Source organism: Budorcas taxicolor, chromosome 2, assembly GCF_023091745.1.
Source record: "Budorcas taxicolor isolate Tak-1 chromosome 2, Takin1.1, whole genome shotgun sequence".
Lineage (NCBI taxonomy): Eukaryota > Metazoa > Chordata > Mammalia > Artiodactyla > Bovidae > Budorcas > Budorcas taxicolor.
This window is the reverse complement of record NC_068911.1, coordinates 121,055,772-121,078,129: the sequence shown is the minus strand read 5'-3', so window position 1 is coordinate 121,078,129 and position 22,358 is coordinate 121,055,772. Positions and strand designations below refer to the sequence as shown.

The following is a 22,358-nucleotide window of genomic DNA, read 5'->3' as shown; positions in this document are numbered from 1 at the left end:
ATATAGCTGTTTCCCAAGATCCAAAATCTTCAGGTGCTTGCTGAAAATGTCATTTTTATCATAGTCCTAAACCTACTGAATAAACATTGCTGGGAACAGGCCTATAAAATTCCATTTTAAATGTTTGTCTCAGTTCATTTATAAAAGAAAGAAAACTTAAGCAAGCAACTTTATTTTACATAATTTTCATCAAATACTTAGAACAATTAGGGGGTGACAGAGGATGGGATGGTTGGATAACATCATAGAGTCAATGGATATGAGTTTGAGCAAATTCTGGGAGATAGTGAAGGACAGGGAAGCCTGTTGTGCTGCAGTCCATGGAGTTGCAAAGAGTCAGACACAACTTAGCGACTCAACAACAGAAAGTGACAATCCAGGAAGGAATGATGCAGATCTTCTCCCTGCAGGATCACTTCCTGGGAAACCTTTCCACTGTGGCCTTCACCAATGGATGGGAGCAACCCAGGGAGAGGAAGGGTCTGTGTGAACCGACACTTGGGTCTTCACTGGCCTCAGAGCATCTGTGTCATCTGGGCTAGGAACCCGGGAACGGGAATCACAAATTAGATCCAACTTCACTGTTTGCTCCTGACAATTTATTTAGCCTCTCAAGATTTCAGCACCCTGCTCTGTAAAATGGAAATAATCATACCTTCTTCACATGATTTCAAAAAACCTGAATGGCCTCATGAAGTGCCTATCATGGCATCTCCAACAAATAGAAACTTGATTAAATGTTAGCTGTTTCTAGTGTAAAATTCAACTCAGAGGGCATCTCTTCAAGCGCATCTTCTCTGAGCACTGTGCTGTCTCCATGCACCCCTTGATATAACCACTGACTCCTTTGTATTCTTTCTGTACTATTGGTTGCTACACTATTTGCCATACCAGGTGTAAAAACTGTTACAACGTCTGATTCCCTCTCTGAACTGTGAATTTCTTGAGAATAATACAAACATTCATTGTGAAACCTTGGTGCTTAGTCCAGCCAGTGCTCAAAGGTTATTTTAATGGCTTATCATAAATGACCAGCTGAATAATGTAAGTGCCCTAAATATAAACCTTCAAGTTGCAAACCTTCAAAGATGAGAACATGTGTGCCACCTACCTTATGCCAACCGTTCAACTGTACTACTGTACTTTTCAAGGTATTTAATGTAAGAATAAGATATTTTCTTTATTTTTTGTGCTTGGTTTTTTTTTTGGTTTATTATTTTTTTTATTTAAGTACAGTTGACTTACAAACTACATAAAACATTCATTATGTTATTTAGTAAAACATTGGTTTCAGCAATAAAGCCCATTTTTTTTTTACATTTAATATGTTAAACATATTGATCAGTATATTGATAATCAACATGACTTCTGGTACTTGACCCAATACTGGCTGACCTCTCTTAAGCAGTACTTTCTTGTTTTTATGTATTATTGGTGTGAAAAATACAGTGCAGTACTCTATATCTGATTGTGGTACCTAGGTTAACTTCATTGGACTTATGAACAAATCGGACTTACAAATGTGCTCTAGGAACAGAACTCATTCATATGTAGGGGACTTAGTCTAAGTGACTGATTGATTGATTGAATGAATGAGTAATGTGTAAGTAGGCTCCTCTGCGCATGGCATTTTTCAGGCAAGAATACTGGAATGGGTTGCCATTCCCTTCTCTAGGGGATCTTCCTGACCCAGGGATTGAACTCTGATCTTCTACACTGTAGGCAGATTCTTTACCACTGTGCCACCTGGGAAGCCCTGTCAGTAACCAAGCCCATGAAAAAATAAATGCAGAAATAAATAAATGACAGAATTAATGAATGGGTAAATAAATAAAAGTTTAATAAAATAATCCACGAAATGAATTAGTAAATGGATGTGCATTTATGAACGAGCAACTAAATCTATGAAAATCACATTACAATCATTTTCCCCAACTTTGTCATGTGCTTTCTGTTCTCACTCACTTTGTCTGGAATCAACTGGCCCTGCTAAAGTGGTGTGTGTGAAAGGCATTTCTCCAAGTGCCTGTGAAAACTCTTGGCAATTCATAGGTGACAATGCTTTAATTTCATGGTAATTCTATAGCTTTACAACTTAGTAGTTTTATTTAATGGCACAATTTAGCAGGAGATTATGCAGTCTGCCGCTAGTCCAGAGAGACCACTTTAAAGCTTGGGCCTTTCACAAAAGCCGATCTATTCCCCAGCTTTACCTAAGAGACCAGCCTTCTAGAAGCTCTATGTGGTCACCAGGTCTTGGCTGACAGTGTGGTGGTGGTTTTGTTACTAAGTCATGTCTAACTGTCTGCAAGCTTATGGACTCTAGCTTGCCGGCTCCGCTGTCCATGGGATTTCCCAGGCAAGAACATTGGAGTAGGTAGCCGTTTCCTTCTCCAGGGGATCTTCCTGACCCAGGGATCGAATCTGCATCTCCTGCATTTGAAGGTGAATTCTCTACCACTGAGCCACCTGGGAAGCCCCTGACTGACAGCATGATGTATTAAACAGGGAGACTGACATTTTAAAAGTCTTCCATCTTCTAAGCAGCTGGATGACCATCCTTGTTCAGTTCAAAAAGTCCCCTGGAAAACACTTACTTGGTCTACAGAAAGCAAACTGTCCCTCTGAAATATTAGTTTGGTGCAAAAGTAATTGTGGCTGGTGCAAATTCATTGCAATTGGTGCAAAAGTAATTGAGGTTTAAAAATAATTGTGGTTGGCACAAAAGTAATAGTAATTACAGTTCGTGCCAAAGTAATTGAGATTTGCGCAAAAGTAATTGAAGTTAAAAAGTTATTGTGGCTGATGCAAAAGTAATTGCAGTTCTTGCAAAACAGCAATTGCAGTTGGTGCAAAATAGTAATTGCAGTTGGTGCAAAAGTCAGCCACAATTATTTTTACACCAACTATGATTACTTTCGAATCTCAGTTACTTTTGTACCAACCTAATAGAAGTAAAATACAGGCATTATTCCAACTGATTAAACTCCTAGTGAGCCACAGTGCATATGTCACTCATGAGTGAGTCCCAACCGAGCAACAACAACTGGACCATCAGGAGACACAATCTGTAGCATCCTCCTTGGATTGTGATGAGCCTGCTGCCCACAGACAAGGGACACGGTTGCAAGAGAAGGGGGGAGAAGATAAAGAGAAAAACCTCAGTTTCTTAGGTGTCAGTTACTCTCCAACATTGTTTAAACATTAACTCATTTAACTTGACTATATCTCAATAATAAGAAGACATCATCAACCCTCCATTTACAGAGAGAGAAACTGAGATACAAAGACAAGAAAACTTGTTTGTGGACCCAAGGGAAATAACTATAATACATAATAAGCATGATAATTTGGAGGATGAATATGTACCAGAAATTGTTCTAAGAGTTTCAATTAATGCATATGAATTCACGTATCCTCACAACCGTGTCCTTAAAAAAATATAATCCATGAGTTAAAAGCTTGTGATATACACAGGCAGGATAAAGGGGTGAGAAGGTGTGGGCAGACCTGTTTTTAAAGCATCACTCTTGCTGATATATGAATTATGAATCAAAGTGGGAAAGATCTGGGTGTTTTTTTTTTCTTTTTTACCACAAGAACTTGAGATGATATATTCTGTGGAACTTGGGGACCATATCTGAATCTTTTCTATATCTTAAGTGCCTTGTCAGTGCCTAGACAGAGCAAACAACCAATGCATATTGATTCAAATAGAAGACGATTGCCTTCCATGCTTTCCTGTCCTTTGATAAGAAGTATGGAGAAGCAGGCAGAGCCAAAGATTTAAATCAGCTGGTTCTAGTTGGAATCCTCTTCTATAACTCACTAGCCTCGGCAGTGGCAGCCCACTCCAGTACTCTTGTCTGGAGAATCCCATGGATGGAGGAGACTGGTAGGCTGCAGTCCATGGGTCGCAAAGAGTCAGACACGACTGAGCGACTTCACTTTCACTTTTCACTTTCATGCATTGGAGAAGGAAATGGCAACCCACTCCAGTGTTCTTGCCTGGAGAATCCCAGGGACAGCGGAGCATGGTGGGCTGCCATCTCTGGGGTTGCACAGAGTTGGACACAACTGAAGCTATTTAGCAGCAGCAGCAGAAGCAGCAGCCTCATTAGCACATTTGTAAAGAAAAGAACAATATTTCAAAGTAATGCATCTCAAACTAGTCTCATGACCAACAGATATTTAGCACAGTTTTACACAGTTTGTAATCAAGTCACAATATTTTGGCAACAGTACTTCTGCCATGATGGCAGAACCTGGAGAACTTGAGCCCAGCCCAGCTTCTACAAACTGTAGAAGAGTTTGGCAGATAATGGAAGCTAATACTTCCTTTTTGGTGTGTGTGTGTGTGTATGTGTAAACTGGAGTGTTTGGTATAGAAATCAGCCAATAGGAGAAACCAAAACAGAACTTGGTTACAAATATATATGGCACCAGCCACTGAATTCTACTCCTCTTGGTGTAAAATACAGCTTCAAAAAATTAACAACGTACTAAGAAGTTTGGGGGAAACAAATGTGCCATAAGTGAGTGTGTCATGAGTAACTCTTATTTCCTCTATACTGACAGACTTGTGCAGTCCATACGTAAGACTGTCACCTCAATGACATTGCTCTAACTTTGGAAAGCAAAACCAACAACTATTAGACTGAACTAAATGGACATTTTTTTTTTTCTTTCTGTCAATGACTTGGATGGTAATCTATTACCTGCAATCCCACTGCACAATTGTGTGCAGGAATATTAGAGAGATTTCAATTGCAGCTTCCTTACCTACTCCATCATGCATGCTTTGATGAGTTTTAATGAAAACAGAGCCTGTTGCCAAAGGAGTGAGAAACAGAGCATCATAATAGCATCATAACATAAGAGTGATAAGACAGAAATTCCCAAGGTGGCTTGTAAATGAATTAGGAGCTATTTGAGAAGGAAAACAAGTTTTGCTTTCAAGATTTGACCAAACCTTCCTTGCAAATTTCTCTTTAGTGCCTGATGGTCTCTGTACAGGTCTAGCCACATGAAACAGGTTTTGTATCAATCAAGACAGGAAATAAATGTGTTTTTGTTAGTGGTTCTAGACAAACAACTTTGCACATCAATATGCAATTATACTGCACAGAGGAAAAACTGTGTGGCTGGAAAATATCTTTTAACATGTTGACAAGGTGTCTTGTTAACAATTCAAAATGGCAAAATGTAAACAGTAGAGTCAGTTGAAATGTCAAGCTCTAGGGAAAATCTTGTCAGAGTGTCTTTTGCTTCTAATTCTGCCTTACTGATACTGGAAATTTCCCCTCAGACATGCTCCCTCCAGGCTTCTAAGGTCTCTGAAATCTGTGGCAACATAGAAGGAATAAAAACACCATTGCTGGCAAGAGGAAATAGTTACCTTTTACCACTCAATTGGGGGCTTCACTTGTGACTCAGCCGGTAAAGAATCGGCCTGCAATGTGGGGGACCTAGGTTCAATCCCTGGGTTGGGAAGACCCCCTGAAGAAGATAAAAGCTACCCACTCCAGTATTCTGGCCTAGAGAATTCCATGGATAGTCCATGGGGTAGCAAAGAGTTGGACATGACTGAGCAATCATTCATTTTCACCAATCAGATGGTCATAGGTTCTATCTATACTACTAGAAGAGCAGTAAGAGTGAAAGAGGTCATGGTTAATATTACACCATGATATCTGTCTACTCTGTTTCATGACCATCTATGTTTTGGGACAAGGAACTTGCCATATATAACATATTCCTCAGATTAATCTCAAAAGGCAGACAGTTTTATCATCTTCATGTCCCTGATAAGAAAACCAAGATCCAGAAATGTTGAACGACTTGTCCAAGGTCACCCAACTAGAACGTACCAGCGCTAAGATAGGAACACCAATGTGACTCCAAAACCTGTGTTCCTTCCACTAGTGACACTTATGTTGGGAGAAGAATAGGCTTTGGGGAGACAGGGGAGCAATGATGGATCTTGGAACAATGAGGAGCAACAGGACACTTTTCACTATTGGACTTGTAGGAAAGGTTACAAATAGCAGGAGTGACTCAAGCTCAGTTCAGAATACAGTAAGACCCCTACATACAAACCTTCAGGTTTCAGACTTTCAAAGATGCAAAAGTGTGTTTCATCAACATCAGGTGAGAGTGAAACTGCAGCTTGCCCTCTGTCTCCTATTGCTGACAATCCTTCACTGTACCTTCTCCAGTCAGTAACTCTTCTTGCCTGCTCACTCAATGCCAGCCCTTGGATACGAGCTGTTGCACTTTATATATATATATTTTCCCCCCGCTCAGTGCCTAATTGGTTCCCAGGATATGGAGGATAGACCAGTAGGCTGGAAATCTAGTAAACTATCGCAGTTCAAGCAGAAAGATAGTCTGCTGGGTGACTTTCCTCTTGCTTGGAGGAGGTCAGTCTTTGTTTTACTGAGCCTTCAGCTGATTGGATAAGGCCATCTGGCTTTTTGGAGGGCAATCTGCTTAATTCAAAGGCCACTGATTTAAATATTAGTCTTATTTAAAAATCCTCTTCACAGAAGTATTCATGATAATGTCTGATATCATCTGCACATCATGACTCAACCAATCTGATGTTTCACTCACCACATTTTTGTGTATCAATAACACACACTTCCCACACAGGTACTTTGGATGTTCACTCATTCCAGCTTCTTACTGTGCCCTAATCTTTCTCCACTCCTGTCTTGCTCTTTGCACTGATTGTAGTGCCCAGCACTTCCTCACTTTCTGATGGCATCTAACTCATTCTATGAGTCTACCCCATTCATTTTCACTAAGCAATACAATTCCAAGTCGAACTAGATTCCTTGTTGTCTCAAATACATTCCTCCATACTGACCCAACTAGGCTGTTGCAGCCAAGGATGAACACGAACTTCACATCATTGTCTGAAACTGTCCACATTCAGACTAAAAGACTTAGATAGAGTCATCAGATAGAGGCACAGGTCCCAGGTGTCCCTTTGAATAAAACATTATGTTAGTATATGTTACTGTTTCTCTTAGTGGTTCACTTGTCCTTAATTATTCACCACTTGAATGGCTTACCAACTTTGAGAGTCAGCTAGCTCTCTTAAGTGTCTCTTTCATGAATGTTCCTTGAATCCATTCTAATCTCACTTTCTTTGAAGCTGCAAATGAAGGTTCTTTCTGCTTCAGATGGGAACCTAATGAACAAATTCATACTTCATATATTTGCATGGCTTGTGGATTTTATTCACTGATCCTACTTCACAACCAACTTTCATCCTTAATGAATGCAAGTAACTTCCCTCCCTGGGTTTATTTGGACAGTTCTTTAACCAGGATATTTTCCATTTGCTCCACTGGATGTACTCTCCACCCTTCTACAGCATTCTCTGTGCCCAGGAAAGCTGACTAAAAGCCTTACCTAAGTACAGTAAGTTGTCTATAAACAAGTGAACTCCATTCTGAGAGTGAGTTCATAAGTCCAATTTGTTCATATGTCCAACAAAGTTGGCCTAGGTATCCAACTAACACAATCAGCTATATAGTACTATACTGTAATATTGTATAACAATAAGCAACATTTACCATCTTTTCCAGATCTTCCAGATGTTCAAGCTGGATTTTAAAAAGGCAGAGGAACCAGAGATTAAATTGCTAACAGGCATTGGCTAATAGAAAAAGCAAGAGAATTCCAGAAAAATATCTACTTCTGCTTCATTGACTATGATAAAGACTTTGACTGTGTGGATCACAACAAACTGTGGAAAATTCTTAAAGAGATGGGAATAACATGCAAATCAATCAAGTGATACAACACATTAACAAATTGAAAAATAAAATCATATAATTATCTCAATAGATGCAGAGAAAGCCTTTGACAAAATTCAACATCCATTTATGATAAAAACACTCCAGAAAGCAGGCATAGAAGTAACATGTGAAAAGTGAAAGTGAAAGTCACTCGGTTGTGTCTGACTCTTTGCGACGCTATGGACTATACAGTCCATGGAATTCTCCAGGCCAGAATACTAGAGTAGGTAGCCTTTCCCTTCTCCATGGGATCTTCCCAGCCAAAGGATTGAACCCAGGTCTCCCACATTGCAGGCAGATTCTTTACCAGCTGAGCCACAAGGGAAGCCCATACCTCAACATAATAAAAGCTATATATGATAAAATTGTAGCAAACATTATCCTCAATGGTGAAAAATTGAAAGCATTTCCCTTAAAGTCAGGAACAAGACAAGGGTGCCCACTCTCATCATTACTATTCAACATAGTTTTGGAAGTTTTAGACACAGCAATCAGAAAAGAAAAAGAAATAAAAGACATCCAGATTGGAAAAGAAGAAGCAAACCTCTCACTGTTTGCAAATGACATGATCCTCTACATAGAAAACCCTAAAGACATCACCAGAAAATTACTAGAGCTAATCAATAAATATAGTAAGGTTGCAGGATATAAAATTAGTACACAAAAATCCCTTGCATTACTGTATACTAACAATGAGAAAACAGAAAGAGAAATTAAGGAAACAATTCCATTGACCATTGTGATGAAAAGAATAAAATACTTAGGAATAAATCTACCTAAAGAAACCAAAGACCTATATACAGAACATTATAAAACACTGATGAAAGAAATCAAAGATGACACATATAGATAAAGAAATATACCACGTTCATGGATGGGAAGAATCAATATAGTGAAAATAAGTATAAAACACAAAGCAATCTATAGATTCAATGCAATCCCTATCAAGCTACCAATGGTATTTTTCACAGAACTAGAATAAATAATTTCATAATTTGTTTGGAAATACAAAAAAAAGAGAACTATAATATACAAAACATTCTTGAGAAAGAAGAATGGAACTGGAGGAATCAACCTGCCTGACTTCAGACTATACTACAAAGCTACAGTAATCAAGACAGTATGGTACTGGCACAAAGACAGAAATATACATCAATAGAACAAAATAGAAAGCCCAGAGATACATTCATGCACCTATGGACACCTTATCTTTGACAAAAGAGGCAAGAATATACAATGGAGAAAAGACAATCTCTTTAACAAGTGGTGCTGGGAAAACTGGCCAACTATCTGTAAAACAATGAAACTAGAAACTTTCTAACACTCTACACAAAAGTAAACTCAAAATGGATTAAAGATCTAAATATAAGACCAGAAACTGTAAAACTCCTATCAGAAAATATAGACAAAACACTCTGACATAAATCACAGCAGGATCCTCTATGAGTCACCTCCCAGAGTAATGGAAATAAAAGCAAAAATAAACAAATGAGACCTAACTAAACTTAAAAGCTTTTGCACACAGAGGAAACTATAACCAAGGTGAGAAGACAGCCTTCAGAATGGGAGGAAATAATAGCAAATGAAGCAACTGACAAAGAATTAATCTCAAAAATATACAAGCAGTTCATGCACCTCAATTTCAGAAAAATAAATGACCCAATCAAAAATTGGCCAAAGAACTAAATAGACATTTCTCCAAAGCAAACATACAGATGGCTAACAAACACATGAAAAGATGCTCAGCATCACTCATTATCAGAGAAATGCAAATCAAAACCACAATGAGGTACCATCTCACGCCAGTCAGAATGGCTGCTATCAAAAAGTCTACAAACAACAAATGCCGGAGAGGGTGTGGAAAAAAGGGAACCCTCTTACACTGTTGGTAGGAATTCCAACTAGTACAGCCAGTATGGAGAACAGTGTGGAGATTCCTTAAAAAACTGGAAATAGAATGGCAATACAAGCCAGCAATCCCACTGCTGGGCATATACACCAAGGAAACCAGAGTTCAAAGATATGTGTGTACCCCAAAATTCATCAGAGCATTGTTTGCAATAGCTAGGACATGGAAGCAACCTAGCTGTCTGTCAGCAGATGAATGGATAAGAAAGCTGTAGTACATATACACAATGAAATACTACTCAGCTATTAAAAAGAATGCATCTGAATCAGTTCTAATGAGGTGGATAAAACTGAGCCTGTTATTCAGAGTGAAGTAAGTCAGAAAGAAAAACACCAATATGGTATATTAATGCATATATATGGAATTTAGAAAGATGGTAATGATGACCCTATATGCAAGACAGTAAAAGAGATACAGATATAAAGAACAGACTTTCATACTCTGTGGGAGAAAGAAGGCAAGGGTGTGATGATTTGAGAGAATAGCATTGGAACATGAATATTACCATATATGAAACAGATCACCAGTCCAAGTTTAATGTATGAAACAGGGCACTCAAAGTCAATGCACTGGGACAACCCTGAGGGATGGGATAGGGAGGGAGGTGAGAGGGTGGGTTCAGGATGGGAGACACATGTACACCCATGGCTTATTCATGTCAATGTATGGCAAAAACCACTACAGTATTGAAAAGTAATTAACCTCCAATTAAAATAAACACATTAATTAAAAAGAAAGAGAGATGGGAATACCAGACTACCTTACCTGCCTCCTGAGAAATCTGTATGCAGGTTAAGAAGCTACAGTTAGAACCTGACATGGAACAATGGACTGTTTCCAAATGAGGAAAGGAGTATGCCAAGGCCATATATTGCCACCCTACTTATTTAACTTATATGCAGAGTACATCCTGCAAAATGCCAGGCTGGATGAAGCACAGCTGGAATCAAATGTGTCAGGAGAAATATCAATAACCTCAGATATTCACATGACATCACCTTATGGCAGACAGCAAAGAAGAACTAAAGAGCATTTGATGAAAGAGCAGAGTGAAAAAGTTGGCCTAAAACTCAACAGTCAAATAATGAGGATCACGGCATCTAGTCCCATTTATTTATGGCAAATTGAAGGGGAAACAATGGAAACAGTGACAGACTTTATTTTCTTGGGCTCCAAAATTACTGCAGATGGTGACTGAAATCATGAAATCAAAAGACACTTGCTCCTTGAAGAAAAGCTATAACTAACCTTGACAGCATATTAAAAAACAGAGACATCACTTTGCCAACAAAACTCCATCTAGTCAAAGCTATGGTTTCTCCAGTAGTCATGTATGGATGTGAGAGTTGGACTATAAAGAAATCTGAGTGCTAAAGAATTGATGATTTTGAACTGTGGTGTTGCAGAAGACTGTTGAGAGTCCCTTGGATTGCAAAGAGATCAAACCAATAAATCTTAAAAGAAATCAGTCCTAAATATTCCTTGGAAGGACTGATGCTGAAGCTCTAATATTTTGGCCACCTAATTCCAAGAACTGACTCATTGGAAAAGATCCTGATGCTGGGAAAGATTGAAGGCAGGAGAAGAAGTGGATGACAGAGGATGAGATATTTGGATGGCATCACCATCTCAATGGACATGAGTTTGAGCAAGCTCCTGGAGTTGGTCATAGACAGGGAGGCCTGATTTGCTGCAGTCCTTGGAGTTGCAAAGCTCATGACTGAGTGAGCTGACTGACTGACCATATTTTCACCTCACTCCACTCTCTCATTTCCATCATTATCACTGAGCAGTTAGCAGTTCCATCTACATTGCTGCTGCTTCTTTGCTTGCTTCTGGACAATCTGGGCTTGAAGTAAAGATAGTGAACTACTGTACTCTATACAGTACAGTACAGTAAAGTACATAAAATTGCAACCACTTGTAGAGGATGCATGGCAATGCATGCCAGACACCTGAACTAAGTTACATGATGGACATGCAAAAGCAGGTTCAGTTCTTTGAAAGTTTGCAACTTGAACATTCTAATGTAGAGAACTTACAGTACTCTTGTCTTTTAAAATCTAGCAGAATTTGCTACATGAAGACATAGGAAAGAGACTGAAAGGGGCAACGATAGACTGAAGTTATTCCCCAGGCTCCTTGCTGGCTTTTTCCATGCTGGAGGTCATAGCTGTCCTAAGGCACAGATTCTTAACATCCTAACCTCCTTTCTGCTCTGGCCACACTCCTTCCCCTCACCTGAATGAGCCTGACAGTAGTAACAGTTCCTTTGTTAAAAGGTCTGTAATATAGTATATTTCCCTAATTTCTTCTTGTATATTAACTCCTTTGTAAACAGTCCCTAAAGTAAGCAATCCATTTTGTAGATATAGTCCTCCAGAGTAGGAAACAGTGCCAAAAACCATCTATAACCTGAATACTGGCTTGTTGTTGGTGCTCAGAAAGTTGTTCAAATATGTATGTCCCTTTAAAAAACTAAAAATAAAGCTATCATATGACCCTACAATCCCAATTCTGGGCATATGTCTGGAAAAAAACATGGTCCAAAAAGTTACATACACTCCATTGTTCATTGCAGCGCTATTTATAATAACCAAGACATGGAGACAAAATAATGTCCCTTGACAGAAGAATGGATAAAGAAAACAATAAATATACACAATGGAATATTACTCAGCTATCAAAAAAAATGAATTAGTGTCATTTGCAACAACATGGATGGACCTAGAGATTGTCCCAGTGAGTGAAGGATGTAAAATAGAAAAGCAAAAATATCCTATGGCATCCCTTACATGTGGAATCTAAATAGATGTAATATAAATTAACTTATTTGCAAAATAGAAACAGATTTATAGTCTTAAATAATGACCTCGTGGTTGCTGGGGGGAAGAATGAGGGTAGAGATAGTTAGGGAGATAGGGAGAGATAGGGAGTTTGAAATAGACAGCTACACTCTACTATATTTTAAATGGATGACTACTGTGTAATACAGGGAACTCTGCTCATTGTTACATGGCTGCCCAGATGGGAGGAGAGCATGGGGAAGAATGGATACATGTGTATGTGTGGCTGTGTCCTTTGTGGTCCATCTGAAACTATTACAATGTTGTTAATCAGCTATCCTCCAATGCAAAATAAAAAGTTAAAAGTAAGAAAAGTGTTCTTCTTTCCCTTGGGGACAGGTAAATAGTCCGGCATGGTCAAGAATTATCTGTGATAAAAAATTGAGCTTGGGATTAGCATATACACACTACTATATATAAAATAGATAGCAAGGTCCTATTGTATATTCTTTAATACCCTATATGGGAAAAGAATCTGAAAAAGAATGGGTATATGTATATGTATAACTTACTCACTCTGCTGTATACCTGAAACTAACACAACACTATAAATCAACTATACTCCAATAAAAAATAAAAATTAAATTGAAGAAAAATCTTTCTTTTCCCTAAAATTAAGATAGCAGATTTCCTTGCTGGCAAACTATGGTTCAGATGATGGATTTTCAAAAACTTCTGTTTTGTTTCTATTCAAGTGAGTTTGATTTTTTAATTTTTTTAGTCATTCGTGTATTTTCCAAATGTTCTAAACTAGAAATTCATCTTGGTGAGCTTGGGCCCAACAAATGTGCAGGATCAAGGTCCCCTGGAACCTTATTCTGACATTTATTTGCTCTTCCTGGAAATGCCATCCTTTGTGTCTTTTTTTGGTCACTTCCTACTCTCCATCCAGGTCTTAGAAACATTACCTGTCTGCCTGATAGCTCTTCCAGGAGAGGCTGGGCTAGGTTCCCCTACGGCATGCTCTCAGCACACAGCATGCAGGTATACCCTTGACAAGAAATTTTCATTACCACTGTGTCTTTTCCATGATTAGCCTGTAAAGGAGACTGAAATGATACTGTTACATGCTGAACTGTGTCCCCGAAAATGATCTCTTGAATACCTAATCCTCTCTACCTGTGAATATGCAAGGCTTTAATGAGAAATAGATTTTTCACAAGATGATCAAATTAAGATACTATCATATTCCATTAGGTTGACCCTAATCCAACATGACTGGTGTCCCTATAAGAAGAAAAGAAACAGATACACCTTGAATAAAAGGAAATGGTCACATGTGATGTGGTGGTCACATGGAACCAGGGAGACAGTCTTCAAGAGGCAGAGACAGGGGCTGCTGCTAGGAGCCCAGATGCTGAGAAGAGTCCAGGAAGGACTGAGTCTCCCCAAAAGGTAAAGAGGGGATGGGCCCTGCTAGCACCTAGGTTTTGTTCCCCTACCCTTGAGAACTGTGAGACAACATACTGCTGGGGTTGTTGTAGCCATCAATCTATGACATGTTAGAGCAGCACAAAGACACTGAGGCAGACACACTGTGCGTCCTTTGCAGTTTGCACATGCAGTACCTGAAACGTACAAATTTAAACTGAGCTAAAATGAGTTGTACATCATTTAGAGATAAGCTAAAAGCGGGGCAAACATGTATTCCTGCCAAACGTACTCTGTCTTTCTCATCGATAACTTCACTCAGTCCTCCAGCTAAACACTGGGCCTTCCATTTCTCCTGTGGTGAAAAGTGAAAGTGAAAGTGAAGTCCTGTCCTACTCTTTTCTATCACATGGACTATTACTAGGCTCCTCCATCCACGGGATTTTCCAGGCAAGAGTACTGGAGTGGGTTGCCATTTCCTTCTCCAGGGGATCTTCCCAAGCCAAGGATTGAACCCGGATTTCCCACATTGTAGCAGACGCTTTACTGTCTGAGCCACACAGGGAAGCCCAATCCTGTAGTGAAGTGACTTAGAATGTAGCCTTGGGTATGACACCCTGTCAAAATCTGTAGAAGCCTACCTTCAGTCCACCCTACAGATCAGCTTAATCACATCCTTAGTTTCTCCTATAATTTTCCCTACCATCCCAGGCAGAGATCACATTGCTTTCCACCAAAAGGGGTACTTGGGGACCTCATCTCCCCAAGATTACCCTGTGGTGGGTGAGATGCTGTTAAGTCACCTCAGTCGGGCCTGACTCTTTGCAAACCTATGGACCATAGCCCACCAGGCTCCTCTGCCCATGGAATTCTCCAGGCAAGAATACTGGAGTAGGTTGCTATGCCCTCCCTCCTCCAGGGGATCTTCCCAACTGAAGGATTGAACCTGCATCTCTTAAGTCTCCTGCATTGCAGGTTCTTTACAACTACAGACTTAAATTTCTCAGGAGGGGTAAAGTTCCACCTCATCAGTAGAAATGGGTAGCATACACTGCAAAGAGACACATTGTAGCTGGGATTCAGATTTACGGTTTTCCATAAATAAAACCTGTTCATCATCCTCAAAATATTCATTTACAAGTGTCTGCAGACTTATGAGAAACTTTTCTTTTTCCCTTTCTTTTGCACCTCAAATGATCTCTCTGAGCCACCAGGGATCCCCCCACCCGCCCACCCAATGATCTCTCAGGGAGTTCTAAATGAGGAAGACCTGTGGGACCACTTGGCTCCAGATTCTTATTTTGGAAATACACAGTCAGGCCAAAGCACTCAGCCAACTAGCACAAGGAAGAGAAGAGAAAAAGCCCAGGTTCCCTGCCTCCCAGCATTGTTTATACTCTCTGTGTTATGACCTCAGAAATGCCTCTCAAAAGTGTGGAAACCAGTAGCTTTGTGCTTTTAAAAACCACAGTGAACATGAGTCCCCCACGCTGTTCACTCTGGACATGTACACCCAGGGCTGATTCATGTCAATATATGGCAAAAACCACTACTGTAAAGTAATTAGCCTCCAATTAAAATAAATTAATTAATTAAAAAAAAAAAACAGAGTGAAACACAGAGCACATCTTCTCTGACCATTTCCACCTTCCCTCTCCTCCATCCCTGGCTCCCTCCCTCCCTTGTGCATCCATCTCTTCCTTGAAGCACTTTGTCACACTTATCCTGTGTCATAAGTCAGTCTCATTTAATAACATTTAAGAACACTTAACATTCACAAACAAAAAAAAAAGTACTTGATTACCATTATATTATGCATTAAAAATTTTTGTCAGTTAATAATGAGAATTATATAATTCAGTCTACACAGAAGTTGGCTTTTATTTCTACAAGTATCTTTAGGAAAACAAAAACCAAGCCAAACACCTATATATTTGCATTTAATGTGACCAAAAAGCATATTTCAAAGAATTCCTCAATCATGCACAAAACAGCCTATCAATTTTGGGACATAACATAACTCAGAGGCCTTGATGCCTTTAGCATTGCATCAGCAAAACAGCAAACTTTAATATAAGCAAACATTCATCTTTAGCCACTCATGAGCAAATATCAAACATAAATCCCAAGAGAAGTCTTTCCAAAGAGGGATAGAGCACTTCATGTAAATGAGACACATGAATCAGTCATACATGGTGTATTATTATATTTATATTATTTGGGGAGTTAAATTTGTCAAGCTATATTCAATGTATATATATATAATTTAATAAAAATAAGATTAGTCTGTGCTTATCTATTAAATTCATAATATAAAATATACATCTAAAAACATAAACATTCATAGAAAAACACACATATACATTTACAGCAAAAAAGTCCCAAGGAAAATCTAATAATAAAATATCAATAGCAATCTCTGGATTGTGGTTTATACATCATCTTATATTTCTTCACACTTTTTTTCCCCTTAAATTTTCTGTAATTAGCATTGATTACTTTTATTACAAAAATAAAAACAGAGTTTCAAGCAAAACAAAAGCAATACAAAGTATCCAATTAATGTTTCAGTGATATAGATTATTGCTGCACCAGAAGGTTTTGCTTGCTTCCTGAGTCTTGACTATTACTCTCAGGATTTATTGTCTAGCAGGTCATGAAATTATCACATGCTCTTTCCTTCTATGTAATATATAGAGAGTTAAAAGTATCTACCCCAGATTTTTGTTGCAAATAATTAAAAGACATGATCTCTGCAAACTCTCAGTTCACTTCCCAAAGATGGCAGGAGCTGAGTAATTGATGCCATGACCAAAAATCCTATTATTATATGTCACACCCGTCACTCTGCCAACACTGATCTCTTTTGCCTCATTCTGTAATAAAATCACTTCCTCCATTTTTTCAAATTGTGGACTGGGGACAAATTGCATCAGAATCACTTGAAAAGCTCAGTAAAATGCATTTGCTGAATTTAGAATTCCTGACTCTGGGAAGTCTATTTTTAACATTATTCCCCAGAGATTCATATGTTAATTAAATTTGGAAAATAACCAAGATCTACTAGAAGTCTACTTCTTGACCAGGTTGTTGAACATTACAAGCTGGCATAAGCATGAAAAGAAAACAGTAACACAGTTTCTAATTATGTCATAGGGCTATTGAGAAGCAGTTAGCATACATTTCGGAGAAATGAAGTATTATGGAAATGGAATGAAATGACACACAATTCCATGTAACTAGCATTTTCTGCAGAAAAAGTGTGGTCCTTTGTACTCAGATGGGCAAATTATTGCTAAATGCCCTTCATCACTGTTTTGGCAATGGTTTGTTTACATTTCTACCTGTAATATTGCATGCTATTTTTCCTGATTTTACTGCCTATGAATGACAATGACTATGTCTTATTTCTCTGAATATCCTGCGTCCCCAGGACAGTGTTTGGCTATGGAAAGAGCTCCACAGATGTGTTGCGGTTACCCAGTTGCAACAGAGCCTGAGGCCTAAGGACTCAAAGAGCCTTGATAGACTCCTACTTTTCTGCTTCATTACATGATTCTGAGGGCATCTTCAAAGGCCAGTGCTCAAAGCAAATAAGCCAAAAATGTGTATGTGCTGATTAACAATATTCACAACAGAGTACTCATATTGCTCTATTTTTAAATAACTATTACATCAGGTTGTGGTGTAGAATTGTTTTTTTTTTTTTTTAAAGAATAAATTAGTAATCATATGCTGTTTCCGTATAGTAATTGGCTCTTAGTATGTCCTTAGACTACTTTTAGAAATAAGTTACAAGATATTATGAGATTGCCAGGGAAAATAGAATTCTCCCAGGGTTTGATTAGGCATCTGCAGGATAACTGGTCAGTTGCACTAATATAGATGATTTTGGTTAATCCCCCCAACTCTGAGAGGTAGAAACTACTATTTCCTCTTTACTGTTGCAGAAATGAAGCTCAGAGAGAACCTCAGAATCACACAGTCCTCAGGGACAGACCTAAATCCAGCTTTCCCACTTCCTGAGTCAGGGCTTTCTATTGATTTTGCTTTTGTCTTTTTTGTTTGTTGGGTTATTTTCCTTTTCTTTTTGTTTTTGACTTCTAAGAGAGAAATGACCTTGATTAGCTCTGCAAAATATGCTCGATAATTAATCCTTGGTTCAGTGGAACCTTGTCAAGACCATTATCACATTCTCTTCTCTCATGAAAATAAAATAGCTGCTAATTCCTATTATTTACCTAAATAAAATCTCCCCCTCTGAAGTTGGTCTTTAATTTTTTTTATACAAGTGTTCCCTTCCAGTGGGTTTTCCTTTGCTGTGTACCATCACATAGCGACATGAAGCATGAGTGGAATTTTTACACCCTTACCTGTGATGTTGCAATACACTTGGAAAGGTCCCAGGGGCCCGCTGCCATCTGAGTCGATATAGAAGAAACCAGCAGTGTTGCCTTGGTGCCTGTACACCTCGCAGGATTGCTCATAGAGGGCTGGAAAGACATAAAGGCAGCAGAGAGGAAACTTTGCTTGACTCTGCATGTCCCTTTGGAGGATCAGTAACTCTTACTTATTGTATTGACTTCCAATTGTGATTTCTTTCCCTTCTCCTATAATCTTATTTCCCTCTAAGCCTTCACAAACAAGTACCCCAACGTTTGATGGAACTGTCTCCTGCATTCATCCTAATACCCATTCTTCTCAACAGCTCCTAGGTTATAGTCTCTAAAAATTCTCCCCTTTCCTTTTATACAGCCCTTCCCTATGCTGATGTATTGTCCTTCACCTACACTCACACAGCTGTGAAGCTAGGACATCATACACTATTCTGTCTCCTGCAGTGTTTACAGAATCTAAGTGGTGACTGAGTGCAGTTTGCAGCTGTTTCACCACCTAGCAGGCTGTCACACTCACAATGGGAGACAAAAAATTAAAAATGTACAAATTATAGATGCTAGAGAGGTTGTGGATAAAAAGGAGTTCTATGACACTGTTGATGGGAATATAAAAGGCTTCCCTGGTGTCTCCTGGGGTCTCCTTCCAGCATGCAATGCAGGAGACTCAGGTTCTATCCCCACGATGTGGAGACCCCCTGGAGGAGGGAATAGCTACCCACTCCAGTATTCTTGCCTAGAGAATCCTATGGACAGAGGAGCCTGCTGGGTTATAGTCCATAGGATCACAAAGAGTCAGACACAACTGAGGAACTAAAACTTTCACTTTCATGAAGGAGAACAGTATGGAGGCTCCTTAGAAAACTGAAAATATGCTCTAAAAATAGAGCTACTGTAAGATCCAGAAATCCCACTAATAAAGTAAAATGACATTATCTTCTCTCTGTATACCAGAGCTCAGAACAATAACTATCACCCAATAGGTGCCTGTAGGGAAAGAGGAAATTAGCCACGATGGCATGGTCAGGCTCTCTTGCCCCATGGCTTCTTGCTCTTGCCCCACATTTTGTAAATAATGACTATGTAAAAGCTGAGCTCACTTACAGCACTACACATGTGCATCAGGGGGTACTCACTTGGTCACGGGGGGCTGTGCATTGTACACCTGTATGAGCTTCACCATAAAAGCCCTGACTGCTGCCACATTGAGACTACACTGGAGTGACACCACGGTTATGTTATAAGAAGTTATGCTATGGTTCCATTATGGCTACATTATGGTTAGGTTACGGCTGCTGCTACAGGTGCTGTGTCAGCAAAGAGAGAGGCTGTGTTCTGACTGCCATGCCAGACAAGAGAGAATAAATGTGTCTACAGTTCCTATGGCTCCTGGATTCTCCTTCCAGCCTCTTAGTTCACACATTCCCTATCCTGAATTCAGCGAACCGCGCTAACAGGGTGAACAGCAAGACGATTGGCATCACAAACAGGATCATCAAAGATACAGTGCCCAATAAAGTTTCATTCAGTTTGACTTAAGAAGCATTTACTGAGTCCTTCATATATGTCAACATGGTGGTAGCCACTGAGTACAGACCAAGGATAAGGCAAAGAATCTGTGCCTTGGGAGGTTACAACCTGGTTACAGCCACAAAGACCCTTACATGCTCAGAGAGAGGCAGACACAGCTGTCCTGAGATGGGACACTTTGAGCAATCTGCAGGTAAAAGAAATTTATAAATCTCATTACACCAACATGAATGAAGCTGGTGGGGTGGAAAGCAGGCATCTGCTGTCTCATGCATGAGAAAATAGAATGTCATTGGATGCTTGAAACAAAATAACATAGCTCAGAGCAGTAGGTACACATCCAATTATGTCATCCTCCATGCTTAAAAGACTTCAGTGGCTCCTAACAACTTTAAAGGTAGAGCAACAACTCCTCACCTTAGACAATGTGCCCCTGTGACTAATGCCCCATCCCAGGAACACGAAGCTGCAGTTTGTCACAATCAAGTGTGAGGGCTGCCTCAAATAATTCATTACCAATAAAGTTCTAAAGCTTCAGAGGCTTTGACTTTGTATAAATTAGAGTGATTTCAAGGTGATCCTTGTTCTCATGTAATTCTCCCTTGAAGTCACATACTGTTTTTAAGCTGGGGGCCAATGGGAAGATGAAAGCTTGTACCCTACATGCTAAGCATGACATATAGCTTATTTCTATTGGCTTAAACTGATAACACACCAGGGTGTGTGTCACACATATGAAAACATGCACAGCAACCTCTAAAATAATTCACCTAATCAGCACTTCTTGAAATCCATACCCTCCCCACGAGTATAGGCTGGAATTACAGATTTGATTCTAACCAAATATTATGTCATTTTCAAGATCAGATTGTAAAAAGACGAGTAGTTTCCATCTTGGGTGCTTCTGGAGTACAAGTTTTCAGAGATGCCAACTGCTAGGTCCTGAAGAAACCCTTTGAAGGGATCCACAGGATGAATCTGGGAGCTTCTGAGGCATGCTGTGTACGTGAGACCCAAAGATCTTCAGAGTTAAACACCGGTGTGACAACAGATCCAGAACTACTGAACCAGAACTACTCAGTGAAGTAACTCAAGGACCCAGAGAAAATGGGTCCTTTTAATCTGATAATGTCCATTGCCTCCAGTTTTGCTACAATTCATTGTGCAGCAATATATAGCTAATAAAGCCTCAAAGCATTAATTATCTCATGTGGTTATAGGTATAAAATGAGTCTATGTCATATAATTGTAGTAAAGATTCAGAGATAATCCATATATAATACTTAGCATAGTACATGGCACATAGGAAGAAATTGATAAATATAAACTATCATTATTAAGTTATTTCATGCTATGTTTCCTCTTCTTTTTTTGGTCAATTTTCTGCTTACTTGATTTTTTTCCCATTTTTTGTAATGAATCAATTAGGGCCTGTCAAGAAAAATCAATAGCAAAAAAACCCTACCTCCCTTCTGTGAAGAGGCTATGACATTTATTTCTTAGTTTATTCTTTGGGTATTAAATATTTTATCTCTCAATTGCATGTCCATATTACTACTTATTTTTATAGGTTATCTATTTGCTTATCAATGGGAAAGATGAGAACTTATCTTTTTCATCACATCTTTCCACATGCAAAGAATTTTCTGTTTCCCTATACTTCCAATATAGGATGATTGCAATTTTAGCTAGATCAGTAATCATTGTTCATGGTAAAACAACAATATGCATGATATTCACAAATAGCAACCATACAATAGTATGGTTGTTTCTTGAACAAAATTTGCTTTTTCTTGAAATTAATAATTGTTTATTATCTCTGTCATAGGCCTTATTTTTACCTACACATATATCATAAATTCAACTCCAGACTTACTAACTACTCTCCAAAATACTTTCCAAAATATTCAGGTAATAACTACTTTAAATGGATACCTTGGAGAAAGAAAAGGGGAGAGTAGACAGTCAAAAAGCTAGGCCTTTCTGAATATTTCATATTTTAAAATTTGAAATGATGTATTTTAAATAACTAAAAAACTAAATTAAACATATTATTAGAAAATTTGTGACATTCAATTCCTAAATATTGAAAGGAAATTAAAAAAATTTATGTTATTTCAAATTAAATATTTTTCAAATTATTTAAAAAATATTTAAATTTAGTGCTTTCTTTTTTACTTTTTATGACCCAAAAAAGTCATATACACATTAAGAGTGCAGAGAGTAAATACAAAATAAACTTGATATCACAATCAGTTTCAATAATAATCAGTATTTGGTAATCTTGTCTTATCTCTAGTACCTATATTATCAGTTACCTACTGCTAGATAACAGACCACTACAGAACTGTCTTAAGACAATAATCATTTCATGATTCTGTCCTTGATAATTGAGGCTGGGGAGTACTTGGCCAAGCTTGGATGGTCTTTATAGGGCTGCCCAATTATCTGATGTCAGTGCAGAGTCAGAGGAACTTGTTGATCACAAGCTGGGGTA

The 22,358-nt window shown here is 38.7% G+C and overlaps 1 protein-coding gene across 1 annotated transcript in view; it reads right to left on the bottom strand.

Annotated features, from left to right (window-relative positions):
- CNTNAP5 (contactin associated protein family member 5) overlaps positions 1-22,358 on the bottom strand; it is a 1,081,620-nt gene that overhangs the window by 342,943 nt on the left and 716,319 nt on the right. The window contains exon 12 of the mRNA XM_052655589.1: positions 18,311-18,430. Coding sequence (XP_052511549.1) covers positions 18,311-18,430 — 120 coding nt within the window. The remainder of the gene's footprint in view (positions 1-18,310; positions 18,431-22,358) is intronic.